Source organism: Erpetoichthys calabaricus, chromosome 11 (assembly GCF_900747795.2).
Source record: "Erpetoichthys calabaricus chromosome 11, fErpCal1.3, whole genome shotgun sequence".
Lineage (NCBI taxonomy): Eukaryota > Metazoa > Chordata > Cladistia > Polypteriformes > Polypteridae > Erpetoichthys > Erpetoichthys calabaricus.
In genome coordinates, this window is record NC_041404.2 from 157,647,494 (window position 1) to 157,662,645 (window position 15,152).

At 35.8% G+C, this 15,152-nt stretch overlaps 1 protein-coding gene across 2 annotated transcripts; it reads right to left on the reverse strand.

The window, feature by feature from the left end:
- Positions 1-2,436: 2,436 nt before the first annotated feature.
- cpsf4 (cleavage and polyadenylation specific factor 4) lies at positions 2,437-13,256 on the reverse strand. 2 transcript variants are annotated; one of them, XM_028814410.2, is made up of 8 exons: positions 13,010-13,256; positions 11,515-11,565; positions 8,843-8,995; positions 7,733-7,828; positions 7,514-7,607; positions 6,628-6,700; positions 4,553-4,678; positions 2,437-2,986 (listed from the first exon to the last, which is right to left on the reverse strand). In XM_028814410.2, the coding sequence occupies exons 1-8, from the start codon at positions 13,110-13,112 to the stop codon at positions 2,918-2,920; spliced, it is 765 nt and encodes a 254-aa protein (XP_028670243.1). In that variant the 5' UTR covers positions 13,113-13,256; the 3' UTR covers positions 2,437-2,917. The 2 variants fall into 2 exon arrangements, with proteins under 2 accessions (XP_028670243.1, XP_051789728.1); XM_051933768.1 differs by having other exon boundaries at positions 4,553-4,723; positions 13,010-13,254.
- Positions 13,257-15,152: the final 1,896 nt, after the last annotated feature.

Here is a 15,152-nt window from a genome sequence, read left to right on the forward strand (position 1 = left end):
GCACAGAGAGAAAAAAAAATACAGGAGTGTAATAAGAATTCCTTGTTAATGTATACTGTAGCAAATTAAGTACAACCAAAAGGTGTTTCAAAATGATCTTGCAATAAAGGAAAATTTAACATACAAACCAACCACATCCCCAACATTCCTCAATCTCAAAATGTAAACTTTAGTCCCAGAGTTAAAGGACGATACAAAATCCTGATATCACGACTGTTGTCAGAGAGCAGTGCCCACTGTCTCTGGCTCAGAAGCCAACTCTCCAAATAATGGGGTATCCTTTGTATGAGAAAGGTTGATTGTTAAACTATCAGTGCCACTTCGTGGCTCTGTATTAAATGATGGAAATTACAGCATTAATGTTTAAAGAGTCTTTTCTCAGGTACCCATTTTAGAAATATTTATTTACAAAAGAATAGTTTTAACAATCATAGAATGCCTTTACTGTGACATAGTACTGTTGTGTCAATGGAAAAATTAAAAACGCCTTATAAAACAATTCACATAGAACACAGCCATTGCTCCACTGATGCCAGAAGTGTCACATCAGTTTGAGCTGCCAATTGTTTCGCATTAAGTATAAAATACAGAACAACCAATTAGAACATAGTTCTTCTGAACATGCAACCCATTCATAATTGCAGTGGTAATTAGGCTTTTATTCAGTTAATGCCTATGAATTTAGGTAGTAAATCACCTCTTAAAAACTAAAAGGAGATGTTTTGAGCAATTTGTAACAGATGGGAAGAAATAGGAATTATATTAAAAAAAAAAAAACATTAAAAATATCCTTATGGCTACTATTCGACTTTATTTACAGAACCATATTAGAGCAACAGAGAAAAAATTTAGTTATCGAAGTCAACGTTTTGACTTAAATCTCGAAATTTCCACTTTAATCCTGTAGTTTATTTCATCATTAAAGTAAAACATTGTAAACTGCCCCTTAAAATCTATGTTTAATTTACCAGTTTCTCATAGCCCATTGTACTAAAGTAGCATGTTAAATACTTCAATTCTTAGGACTCTAAATGCTTACTGAGCTGTAACATCATGAATTTAAAGTATTCTGTGTGATGATCACTGCCCGTGGCTCCTCTCTGTACAAGAGGAGGTCCACTTAAGAAGCATGTAGTGATTAGATAACGACTGGGTCGGGGAGCACAGAGTATGAAGCATTAAACATGCTACTTTAGTTACAATGGGGTTTGAGAAACTCTAGTAAATTCAACATCGATTTTAAGACCAAGTTTACAACGCTCTATTTTAATGACGACATAAACTATGTGATTAAAGTGAGAATTTCAAAATTAAAGTTGAAGTTTTGTCTTTAAAGACGAAATAAACTACAACATTAAAATGGAACCCACTTTGGTGGGTCAAAGAAGTAAACGTAGCAGTCACCTTCTCTCACTGTGTGGCAGAACTTTAGATCATACTGCCAGGAGATTTTAGAAAGCTGTTGTCAATATAAATGACTCATGACATGGTCACCACTCTACCTTCCAACACTGTAACAACTGACCCATTTGTACTTTCTTGCTATGTACAGTTAGGTCCATAAATATTTGGACAGAGACAACTTTTTTCTAATTTTGGTTCTGTACATTACCACAATGAATTTTAAATGAAACAACTCAGATGCAGTTGAAGTGCAGACTTTCAGCTTTAATTCAGTGGGGTGAACAAAACGATTGCATAGAAATGTGAGGCAACTAAAAATGAACTGAAATGAAGGGATTGTGTTAAAAAAATGCTTTTAGTTGCCTCACATTTTTATGCAATCGTTTTGTTCACCCCACTGAATTAAAGCTGAAAGTCTGCACTTCAACTGCATCTGAGTTGTTTCATTTAAAATTCATTGTGGTAATGTACAGAACCAAAATTAGAAAAAAGTTGTCTCTGTCCAAATATTTATGGACCTAACTGTATGTATTTATGTTTATTCCCCTTCCTTGTATAATATTTTTTAACAATTTTTACTGATGTGTGTGGACATATACTGGAACATCTGAATTTCTCTGAGGGAATGCAAAGAGAAGTAAAGCAAAATGACACCTTTTATTGGTTATCTAAACATATTGTAAACTGTTCAGTTTGCCAATAAAAGGTGCCATTTTGCTTCACTTCTCATTGCATCCATAATGGCTAACATGATACAACAGCCTGCTACTACAAACATACCTGAGGGGATGAATATTTATCTAATATTTTTTCTTCTCTGTGGCCCTAATACACTTCCATATTTATAAGACAGTTCAGTTTTAATAACATTTTTATTGCAAAATGTATGAAAATTTGTGAAAGTTTCAAACTGTAACAAACCTTTTCTTTTTTCTCTACTAAAGGCTAAAACTAGAAATTAGGAAATTTAGGTTATGTTATAATTTGAATGTTGATTCTAGTAAGGGCTCGATATTCACAGTGACTCACACATACCTAAAAAAACAATGTTTTATTATCAGCCAGTGAACACATTATCAGGACAGAAGAGGCAGTAGGATCAGTCCTGTGGAGTTTATATAATTTGCACCTCTCATGTCTGACCAATGACATAAAACTGCCAAGGTAAAAATGAAATTAGTTAATCATGTTGTAGTTTTTTCCTTGGCACCGTCTGAAACTGTGACCACAGTCTATAAATCTCAAGCATAGGCATTTGGGTAGCTCCTTGTGTTCATTCTTCAGCACCTCAAAAAAAATAATGACAATGTACAAGAACAGAATGTTTCATAGAGTTCGGTTCACATTCATTTGATTTCAGACAGTCCTCTTTCCATAAAAATAAAAAGTAGCGGATCGACATCCAGAGTTGAAAAATAAAGTTTTCCTTTTCTCAGGAAAAAAAAAAGATAAAACAGTTCTTTTTCCAAAAACTGAAAACAAAAATCATTATGTTGAGGCTATGATGTTATCTTTATTGCCCACTGAGAAATGCCAGGTGCCCCTTGGTACATCTGTTTGCATAGTGTCCTTTGTCACCACACTGTTCAGGAGAAAGAGGTTTAGAAAATGAGGATGGCCACAATTCTAAAATCAGTTAAGAAAAAAAAAATCCTCACAAAGATTGAAACCCTGAGATGAAAATAATGTAATATATACATAAAAGTCTTACCAGTGTTACATACAGTTAATACCAAACTACAGACTCACATTTACATGTATTTATTTGGTCGATGCCTTTATCCAAAGCAACATTTGGTTGCATTTCTTTCCTTTTTTCCAATTGGAGCTCAGGCAGATGAAGTGACTTGCTCAGGGTCACACATTGTCAGTGGTGGCATATGAACCCACAACCTCAGGGTTTGCAGTCCAAACCCTTAACCACTGTGCCACACTGCCTGCCTGACTTGCTAGCTGTTCATTAGACATGGAAGAATATTCATCTGTCTTTCAAATTTTGAGCTACAGATGTCAAACTCAAAACATTGTACCCAAAATGCAGTCACAAGATGTCACTATCTGGAGAATCTCAATGGCATTAAACAATTCCAATGGGCAGTAAAGAATACGCAAGGGGCAATGTTGTGGTCATGACAGTCTTCTTAACAGAGTATTGTGCTATATGCTTAATAAGCAATTGTACACATTAGAGGCCTTTCTCCTGTTATGTGATAAGCCAATTTTAGTGGGTACCAGAATATTTAGGTACTGTATATTTCATGTATGATTTCTACATCAAAAAATTTTTATTTGGAAGAAGCTAAGGCACTTCATTCAACACCTTTCCATTTAAGCTAACCACTCCTGAACTAAACTATGGGGACTTTTTTTCTCAAGACTTTTAGAAATTCATGTAATTGACAGCATCTACTTTCTATACATTCTCTGTCTACTCCAAGGTTAAGAAAATCCACATTTTAGTCCAGCTGCAATGGGAGCATGGGAAGAACCTTCCTACGACAGGACACCTGTTTACATATTGAAGTGTCTCTTGAGGGTCTGAATGAATACGATACCCACATGAATTTGTCTTGTGCTTTTTTCTGTCTTAGATTTTCTTCCATCTTTCCAAACAGCTCACAGTAATAAACTGTGATAATAAATATAAAATCTTTGTGCTTTGAGTATGGGAAAGGTGCTCTATAAATGATATGTATTATTTATTATTATAGATATGTTAAATAATAAATCTGCGGTGGGCTGGCCCCCTGCCCAGGGTTTGTTTCCTGCCTTGCGCTCTGTGTTGGCTGGGATTGGCTCCAGCAGACCCCCGTGACCCTGTAGTTAGGATATAGCGGGTTGGATAATGGATTAATGGATGGATGGATAAATAATAAATTAACCACCATTATTAATTCTTCACCTGTAAATTGTTAAAGATGACATAACATATAAGAATGATTAAAGGTGATGGTAGACTATGTCAAACCTTAACAAACATGAATGTAAATACTAATACACTGTAATTGTGTTAGTCCAGTTCTTTTAGAATTCTGTCTGAAGAATGGCAGATTTGTAACACTAAGTTCTCAAAGTAATCAATCAGTGAGTGCTCTGTGAGTCACTGTAATTACAAAGCCTGAGTGAATGAGCCCTGCGGTTTGCTTACCTTGTAGCAGGTAACCTGCTCCAAAGGCCTTGGTCCTCTGCTTCCCGTGCTGTTGCTGTGTATCTGCATCACTCCAATCGACTGTGGCGTCCTCTGCTGGTTGGACATAGCATTGGCACTTGTTAACTGGATCAGAGAAGATGACCTCTGAGTTGTTACTGGAAGGTTTTGCTGTTGAAAGTCAAATGCAGGCTCTTTCTAAATCCCGAATCTACATATGGCTGCTGACAGCACAGTATGATGGTGGAGAATGTGGAGTAACAGATGTGCATCAAGCAGCATTACAAAATGTTTTAATAATGTGCATAAAAATATGATGATATGCAAAGACAGAATACAAAATGAAGCCTGTGATTGACTGGGCAAATTGATGCACTACTCAACTAAAAACTACAAAATTTCACTTTGCCTGCATACTGCAACATCAGCCTAGGCTTAGATTCTGGTCTGAATTCTAGGCGTAGATATATACCTATTGCATTATTCTGTCTCAAGAATCTAGCATTACAATTCCAAACCTGTTACAACACTTGTTGCATTACAAAATTTCAAAAGCTTTTTTTGTTTTTACCTTTGACAAGCAGAGACAGTGTTCCATTATCATTGGCAATCATTACTTCTGTAGTGGTATTCACATTACATCCTTGACCTCAAAAATATTGAGGGTACGCTCTTTGAATAACCAATATAAAGGCAATAAAATTACATAAGTAATGCCTTTTTTTTCCTTGGCAAAAATTGTAGAGGGAACGGACTACCCAGTGGCAGCATGATTCAGTCTAACAGCACCATTGCTTATTGGAATACAATGATCTTGAGGCAGTGAGGTATAAAATTAAATACTGTATTTAGGACTTTCTGCACACTGCTAAAAAAAACTTACAACTTGTTCCTATTTTAAACATATACAACCATATGAAATGCAGGAAATCTTTTTCTACAACCATCTCTATTTAATTCATGTTAGGTTTCTTAAAATTGAAAGCCCACTATAGAGGCAAAGGAAGTTTAAAAAAAAACTGTTGTCACACAGCTTACACTTCATATGTCTCCATGGATTAGACTTATTTAATAACTTGTGGATGTTTTATAAACAAGAATTTAAGTAATTTCTACAACACATATAAGCCTGGTAAGAAGAAGTGCATGTTTATTTCTATTTAATTGATCTAAAGAGAACACATTCAATATTTTCAACAGAGACATTTTGCTGATAAGTATACAAAAATCAAACCTAAAATGTAATTCAGTTTTAGCAAACTTTCCAAATAATAGACTTTTTGATCATGCTGTATATCCACATTTTAGGATAATTCCCAAAATGGTAATACTATAGTCTATATGATTTTAACATTCTTTTCAGCTTCTCAAGGTGCCCCTGACACAAAACATTTTCCTATCACTGAAAGCAAATGTACTATTAAGGACAATTTACAAAGTGTGCACATTAACAGAAGATCCCCCATAAGGTCAGGCAGAATCTTCTGTTCACTTGAGAGAGTTTAGTCATTCAGTTTTGGTGATCCTACTTGTACATTTTTCTTTGCTCCTACTCATATTCCTATGGATGTGCAGCATGTTCATGATGCTAGCAATATGATAACCATTTGTTGATTTCACATTGTTATGTTGAACAGCAATGAAACATGGATCAAGACAGTTAAACTATTTATTTGTTATCATACATGACCTTTTTCAAATAAACTCCAGTAGTAATGTTCTCATTTGATGAAAGCAAGTGACTTAAGAGGTGATAAAAAAAAGCATAATTCACCAAAAGTCATGTTTTCCCCATTTCTACAGGGAATGATATTCTTGTGGTATTTTCCATACCAATCAAACTCATTTTGTGGTCTTTATGACCAGATGAGCTAGATAACATATTATTGTAATAAAAGTCTTTGTAGTAATCAAGACCCCTAACCTACAGTAAACAGTATACTTACCCCTGCTACACCAATGTCCATTTACACTTTCTTTCATCAACTTGCTTAATAATGAATGACTCTAATGCACATAATACACAATGGTAGACCAAAAAGGGTATTTGTTGAAAGCCACAAATAGCTACTTACCTTCTGCTGTGTCTGTGCTTGCTGAGGTAAAGGTGGCTGTTCTGCAGTGCCCATTGGCAATTCAAAACGTGGGCTGCATGAAAGAAGAGATGAGTGAGTCTTACAGACTTCTGGCTGATGCAAAGCAAGAAATACCAATTGGCAGAAAGGCATTTGAGAGCCAATTCAAATATGGACAAAGAAAAGGCTGCTTCAGTATGTGCCAGTGTGAACCACAGCTCAGCTACCAAGTCTAGTGGAAGCACACAAGAAGGATGGGTTCATTTGCACAAGACTGTAAGTGGCAGTCCTCTCCACCTAAATTCATAAAATGAGCAGTCTACTTATTTGTTAGACCACAGTTGTTTATTATTTTTTCCTTAATAACATACTACAACAATCTCAGACATGCAAAATCTAGTTTAAGGTGACATGGAGCCATAAGCCAATGTCAGCAGCACGTGGCTCAAGGCAACAACCAACCCTGGACTGAAAGTCAGCCCTTCTCAAAGACAACTCATGCATAAGCCCATATTCACACTTATTTCCCCAATACCATATGAAAATTAATTTAAGAGGACAGCATTTAATTAATACTTTTAAATTAGTTAACAACCAGAAGTATCTTCTTCAGTATGACTAGGCATTTTTGTGGGGAAAAGTGTTTCCCTGTTCCTCTTCATTATCATTCATAAGAAAATTACTATCTTCATTCACAGTACTTGAACTCCTGAGTTGTTCTTATGCAGCTAAAACTGCATCAAGACTAATTTTCCTGTTTTCGCAGAAATGTACAACACTGAAATATAAAAGCATTACTGAAGTAGTTACCAAAAAAAATCACCACCAGGAACAAAAAGGAGATTCAAAACAAGGGGAAAATCTGAGTCATAACTAATATACTTACTGCATGAATTTACAATTAGGACCCTCTATACAAAACCCAACCAGGTAGTTCACACAGATGACTCGCCGGGTGTGTCTGTGCCTGCACAAAGGGCCTGAGGGACACAAGAAATTTACCATTTAATGACAAAAAACAGGTACAAAGCTCATCAGTATTAACAATGAAAACTAACAATAATGCTTACTAACACAAATGGAAAAGTACAGCAAAGTGTCTCACCGTGCTTGCAGAATCCTCGATCATACCATGGACAGTCCTTAATTTTGGACTCGGGATCAATGTGTAAAAATGGGCATTCCTTGTTGCTGCATTCCCCTATATATAACAAAATGTGAATTATATTGGATTACACACCCAGGGCTGTGGAGTCGGTAGATAAATCCTTCGACTCCAACATTTCTGGTACTTCTGACTCCGACTTCTCTGTATTTAATATGCTAATGTATTTTCCGTGCTGACTGAAGGAAGGCAACATCCATGTCATTTAACCACAGAACTACTGGCTAGGAAGCTGACTCTCTACCGTATTGGCCAGTTTAAATAAAAGACAAGAACTCCTGAACACACATCAGGCCATCGCACACACCTTCACCTACATCATTACACCTGTTTACACTCAAATGATCTTGTTAAACACATTATATCTGTAATAAAATGAAAACACTTTTTGTAATGTACCATAATCCAGATTACAATATGTGAATGTCAGGTTGTATAATAGCTCATGTGAACTTCACACTAGCAGTAACACAACTATGCACTGGGCTTTATTCTTACATCAGATAAGTACCTAATTATGACTATTGTTTGTGAAATGGGACATTTGAACTTGCTGGTTTTTTTTTTCCATTACAATTTAAAATTTATTAGGAGTCAGAGTCAGTACATTTTTGCTGACTCCGACCCCAACTCCAGGTACCCAAAATTGTCTCCGACTCCACGGCCCTGTACACACCTGCACCAAACACTGCTAACTAAATGTCTGCCCAAAAAGTTATCAATCACAATACTTGTTTCTTTTAATTAACAACTCTAGACAGCGCATGCACAATAAAAAGTTTGACCTGAACGGCCCTAAACTGCATTAATGTAAAAGCAGTTTTATAGGCCCACGTCAGAGAGCAATATATAATCTGCCTATAAAAATATCAAGTAATTCATTTGAAAAAAATATTGGAGGCATTACTACAGAAAATAAGCCTCATTAAAAAATTACATGAAGGACAACAAAAAAAATAGACAGTGAGGAAGACAGCCGAGTGTCACACATGTCAATAATACAAAGGTAAAAAAAAAAAAATAGATAGGACAGTGGAGTAAACAACTTACCAAACTTTGAGTAAAAGTAGCACTCTGGCATTTTGGTCATGTCATACTCGTGAAGAAACTCACACTGGTCTCCCTTTTTACACAGTCCACGCAGCCAATGCTTGCAAACAACAGTCTTCTCCCCACTGATGTGGCGGAACGGACACATGCCACCTGTAGTCATGTGGTAAATACATTGAAGCACATGTTACATAAATTAAAAGTAAGGATTATTGCATGCTAAGTATTACTACAAAATCATAAAGCAACCCTGAGCAAATCTGCCAGCCCTACAAAAGTAGGTATGTTAGGATAACTGAAGCTTACACGGGAAGGTGATCACTTATGAAATGGTGCTCTACAAAACAAACTATGTTGCTTTTTTTGTGTATTACTTACATTAGCAATATTTGTGAACTTAACATGTCACACTTTTTGACTTGACTCCAAACAAGTATCAATAAGCCCTCTCCCAAAAACCGAACCATTAATCTGACATGTCTTCTTACTACTGCACTACCAATGATGGGGACCAATATCGTTTCCTCGGAAAGAAGCTTTAAACTAAAGATTGTTAAAGTAACAAAAACACTTTCAATCTATGTTTAAACTCTTAAACTTGCATTAAGCACCACAAAGCTTATTATGAAGTCTTGGTAATAATTTGGGAAGCACGGTCTGTAAGACATTTCTGCACTAAACAAGTCACAGGGGCGGTAATGTTAACTTTACATGTAAATCTCACAGCTTGCTGATGATGTTGGCTAAAAGGGTGATATACAAAAAATGCTGAGACTAAAGATTGGTTTTAATTCTATGTAAATGTAAGTTTAGTGACAGTGTCAAAAATTCATTGTCAAGTTAGGTTCAGATTCTGATTCTGTGATATTCACAATTCCAAGAAAACTTGATTTTAACATGGTTTGTGGTGGATTTGTGTGTCTGTGGAAACCTATGCATAATGATAACTTCTGGAAAAACTGACCGACCTTTTTCAAAAAAGTTGCAATAATTTTTGTCTTGTTACATGCTCCAGGTTTATTGTTTTTGGTCCAGTACTTGTCTCAATATCCTATGTCCAATGAAAAATGTTTTGGAAATTGTTTAATTTAACCAGGTTCTTCAGAGTCTGCTCTGCTTAATCATGATTGATTTGCAAAATTTTTTCATGTTTAGTTTTTGAGATACCTAATTTATTTCAAAATATATGGGCACACACACTCAAAGAAATGTATAAGTGATGATAGTTAACAACATGTTTTCCCTACCAGAGCACATTCTGTATGATGAGGAGAAAGAAATTTTAAAAAAGGCCAATGTAGACAAGAGCATTCAGCCACCCTTATAGCAATCTGTCTGTCTATGTACCTTGTTTACTTCACTTGACACAAAGTGTCTAGCTTTTAAATTACACATTGAGGATGTTCACTTAATTCAATATCCTCTTCAGTTTACTCTGCATATATTTGTATACATAATATTATATAAGTGAAAGTACTTGATTGTCTATTATTGTACAGTTCTATCAATTGTGTTGTATTGTTAAATCATCCATTGAGCGATTTATTGTGGTATCACTAAAGTGAAATTTACATTGAGGTACTGTATGGACCATTTCATGCAATTTTTTTCCTGTAAAGTACTTTCTAGGTAAAGAAAAAATAGTGAATTGAAGTTTGATGTAAATTACATAAAAAGTGGCCACATGCTTGTAAACTGAATATGCTTCAATATTTTCTAACAAAAAAGACCACGGGGCATTACACCTTGACCCATTTCTATTACTAATTTATTACTGAAAATAAAACAGGATGGGGCCATGTATTATTTATTTAACAATTTGTTTTTCCAAACCAATATACTTATTGCAGTCTATCTTGGTAACATCAGCTATAATGAAAGAACAAACACACAACAGGACACCAGTCCATCACAGGGCATGCAGACTCCCTCACTAACTCACCCATCCATCAAGATCTGCTAAAGAGAATCAAAATAATGACAGCAATCGCCTTAACCTGAAGGACTTTGGGAGGTTACAGAAAATCAGGGAATTGGGGGTGAGAGAGTAATGTAGACACAAGCATACCATGCAAAAATTGTAATTTCACATTTTTGCTGTCAAGTTAAAATTAGTCATTAAGAAGAGAAGTATGCTGTGCTGTTTTTGTCTTTCACACATTTATTCATTTTGGAAATTTGCTAAATCCAATAGGGTTGAGGAGTTCCCTTTCAACATTTACCACACAATTATTATTATTATGATTGTGTTTACAAGATTCCTTTCACTAAGGCAGATTGAAAAGAAGATGAAATATTCTTGACAACTTACAAAAAGATATTAAACAAATTTAAATTAGAATAACAATCTAAGGTGGAGTACAAAATGTACCTACCAGTAATTAGTACCTCGTGTTAATCCTACATGAAGCTCTCTGATAAAGATCTGTTTCTTATTGTACTTAGTGCAGGTGAAGTGGCCCAGCAGATAAAAAACCAGGCACTAAAGCACCTCCTTAACTCACAATGGCAACCTTCACAAAGTCACTTGATCTACCTGCACTCAAACTTGAATAATTTCGAAACAATAACACAGTGGTTATAAATCACTGCAAACATGAGAAATGGAAATATAGGCATTTCGTGTGACTAAAAAAAAATCGTACAAATTTTAATAAATACAGCCCATATACCTTTTATACATGCTGCCCTCAGGAAAAATTCACAGACAGCAGCTCCAGATTCTAAATGAAAAAAGAACCCAGTATTAATACAACTGAAATAGAAAAAAAGAACAATACCACTTTTATAAATGCACTACACACTGTATATATGAAGAAAACCTGAACATTCATTACACATGCAGAAACATCAATAGCATTCAATCTGTTCATACACTACCACATTCTATATACCAAATTGGATTATCAAAACTTCCAAATAACAGATAAAATTATTTAAAAAATGAAAAAAATCACAACTTTGCTGAATGTATAATTCACAAGGCCATTCTTGACTTAATGACTTTGGATTTTATATCTAAATGGCTACGCCTTACAGAAGAGTATACTTGTACATACTACCAACAAACTGTTATTCAGTAAAATAGCTGAGCCAAAATGTTACTGCCTCCAAAAACAAAACTGAAAAAGTGGTATGTTTAATAAAACTGAGATGAACTGCTGTTTTCATTTCATACATGGCTTCGTATTGGCTTTATTGCGCTTCTCATTTGTCTGCTTTATCACGTCTGATGATGATTTATGATGTAAAATGAGCAGATTTAAATTTTTTGATACAGAAGTCGAGTATATTAGTGAACTCAAAATTTCAAAATATGCACTTTTTTTGGCATGGAACTTTTAAACTTAAGATCTCACGTGTCTGGTGTTTTTTATTTTACACACACAATCACATCCCATGTAAATTTGTACTAGACTACACAATATCATTGCCGTAAGCCACAAACTTTTATAACAAGTACACTTTGACTAATTAAGTGAAAAATAAATGCTTTATTGATTCACAGTATGACAACAATGAAATTTATTTCTGTAAATATATACGATTAACAAGTTAACTCAAGGTGATTTAAAAATTGAGATACAATAACTAGGAAAACACTGCATGTGTATTTTTTTCTTTTTGATACATTGACTAAGTAAGTATAGATATGCGTGTGACTGTGCCCTTCACTAGACTGGCATTCCATTCAGGGCTGGCTAATCATAACTATATAAATGGAAATGTATATATATTTCTCATCCATAACTCACTATGACATTGATCATTGTTATTTTTTCTTTACTTCTTTGCAAACATGTTTGACGAATCAGTAATAAACGTTGTTAGAGTCGAGCTCTTTTTTTAAAGAATAAATATAAAAGTAAACAAAAAAAGTGTACAGATCAACAGATGAGCCTGGATAATTAATGTTGCCTCATTTTTTGCTATCAAGGACTCAGACTTTAACCAAATCTAGAATTGCTTTTCTCAGTTGTGGTCGCACTTCGGAGCCTTGGTGCAGCTCAGTGTCACCGACTCGAGGGAAGCCCTACGTGCGTCCGCTTCTACACGGCGGATCAATCGCAGTATCGCGCGCTGCAGGGGAAGGGAACAAATTAGCGGTGTGAGCTGCTGATCTTCCGACAGCTTCTCCGACTTCTTGCCCTAGGTTTTGTCACTCACTGTCCATGCCAGGGAACGGCAAAGGCTGCGCTCCCAGCTGCTGCTCCACAGCAACCTCCAAGTCAAATTTAATGTGATCCACGGTGGCGATTATATCCTGCATCTTCTTCGTCTGTTGAATAAAAAAAGTATAACGGAACAAAAACAGTTAAAATAAATTAACACGCTAGCGAAAGTCGCCCTCCTTTCAAATTCGACTAGAGCATCGAGAAGCGCACGCAGCGCACTCTAACCTTTGACCTTTCCAGACGTTTCCAATCAATAGCGGCACGATTCTCGCATTTGTGCGCATGTGCGGATGAGTTAGACGGCGGTTAAACTGCCAGATTGGAGCCCCTTGCTGTGCTGTGGGGTTTTTCAGAAATTTGGTATCGACTTTTATAAGACCTTTTATTTTTTCATGCTTTGCAAAAGTTGGATTTTGGGGATAAATTCATTAATATCATTCAGTCTTTATTTAAAAAAAATGAAAAACAGACTTTGCGTAGAGTTTATTGTTTGCGGTGTAAAGAAACGTACGTCACATCTCAGCATACTTTGAAATTATTAGTAAAATGTAATTTTGACATAAACAAAATCCCAGATAAACTATCCAATCAACATTGAAGGTATTATTCTCCTGGACCTTTTTTTATATAAACACATTTTTCACCCCACTGTATATTTCGTTATTGATTATAAAAGTGAAACATTGTTTCTGCAGATGTGGTATGATAACAATATTCTATTAATATCACAACTGTTAAATACGGATGGTAAAGAATATTCTCGCAGTGAATGTTTAATGGCATTTCATACCCTGTGAGTCTACTTTCATTTGCTATTTTTGATATTTAGTCAACACTCATATAAATGAGAGTAATTTAGATGTTTCTTCATTGCTTGCAGTGGATTGGTATTCACACTAATTAGCAAAATATTATACACACTATGCTAGTACTGAATATGGCTTCATTTTGCTCTCAAAACGGCCTTATTTCTTCATGGCATGGATTGCACAAGATGTTAGAATCATCCCTTTCAGATTCTGGTCCATGGTGACATGACTGCATCATACAATTTCTGTGGATTTGTCAGCTGCACAGTCATGTTGCAAGTCACCTGTTCTACCATATCCTAAAGGTGCTCTATTGGATTCAGATGCAATGACTTGGGAAGCAACTGAACAGCGCTGAACTCATTGTCATGTTCCGGAAACCAGTTTGAGATGACGTTTGCTTTGCAACAAGGTACATTATCATGATTAGAAGATGGGTAAATTGTGGCCATGAAAGGTTGCACATGTATAGCAACAATACCCATATAGGCCATGGCATTGAAAATATGATTGATTGATATTATTGGGACCAAAGTGTGCCAAGAAAACATTCTTCACACCATTCATTACACCATCACCACCAGCCTGGACTGTTGACATGAGGCAGGACGTGTATATGGTTTTATGCTGTTGGCATCAATTCTGATCTGTGCACCTCAGCAGGAATCAAGGTTCATCAAAGCGGACTACATTTTTCCAGTCTTCACTTGTGCAGTTTTCGTAAGCCGATGCCCACTGCAGTCTCAACTTGCTGTTCTTGGCTGACAGGACTGGAATCCGACATTGTTTTTAGTTGTTGTAGTCCATCCGCCTCAAGGATTGACATGCTGTGCATTCTGAGATTATTTTTATGCACACCACATTTGTACAGAGTTGCTATCTGAGTTAATAATAATAATAATTCTTTGAATTTGTATAGCGCTTTTCTCACTACTCAAAGTGCTTAGCAATTGCAGGTTAATAATAATAATAATAATTGTTTGCATTTATATAGCGCTTTTCTCACTACTCAAAGCGCTCAGCAATTGCAGGTTAAGGGCCTTGCTCAAGGGCCCAACAGAGCAGAGTCCCTTTTGGCATTTTACGGGATTCGAACCGGCAACCTTCCGATTACCAATGCAGATCCCTAGCCTCCCATAGCCTTTCTGTCAGCTTAAACCAGTGTGACCATACTCCTCTGACCTCTTTCCTAAACAACTGCCATTCACTAGATGTTTTTTGTTTTGTGCACCATTCTCAGTAAACATTACAAACTGTTGCATGTGAAAATTACAGAAAATTCAAACCAGCTCATCTGGCACCAACAGTCTTGCCAAGGTTGAAATC

What these genes read in the sequence shown, in the direction of transcription:
- cpsf4 (XM_051933768.1), bottom strand. Translation starts at nt 13,112, where the DNA reads ATGCAGGATATAATCGCCACCGTGGATCACATTAAATTTGACTTGGAG. An exon ending in GAGGGCAGCATGTATAAAAG is followed by an intron (nt 8,996 to 11,514) that starts GTATATGGGCTG and finishes ACATGACTACAG; the next exon opens with GTGGCATGTGTCCGTTCCGC. An exon ending in AGCAGGTTACCTGCTACAAG is followed by an intron (nt 2,987 to 4,552) that starts GTAAGCAAACCG and finishes TCTCCTGAACAG; the next exon opens with TGTGGTGACAAAGGACACTA.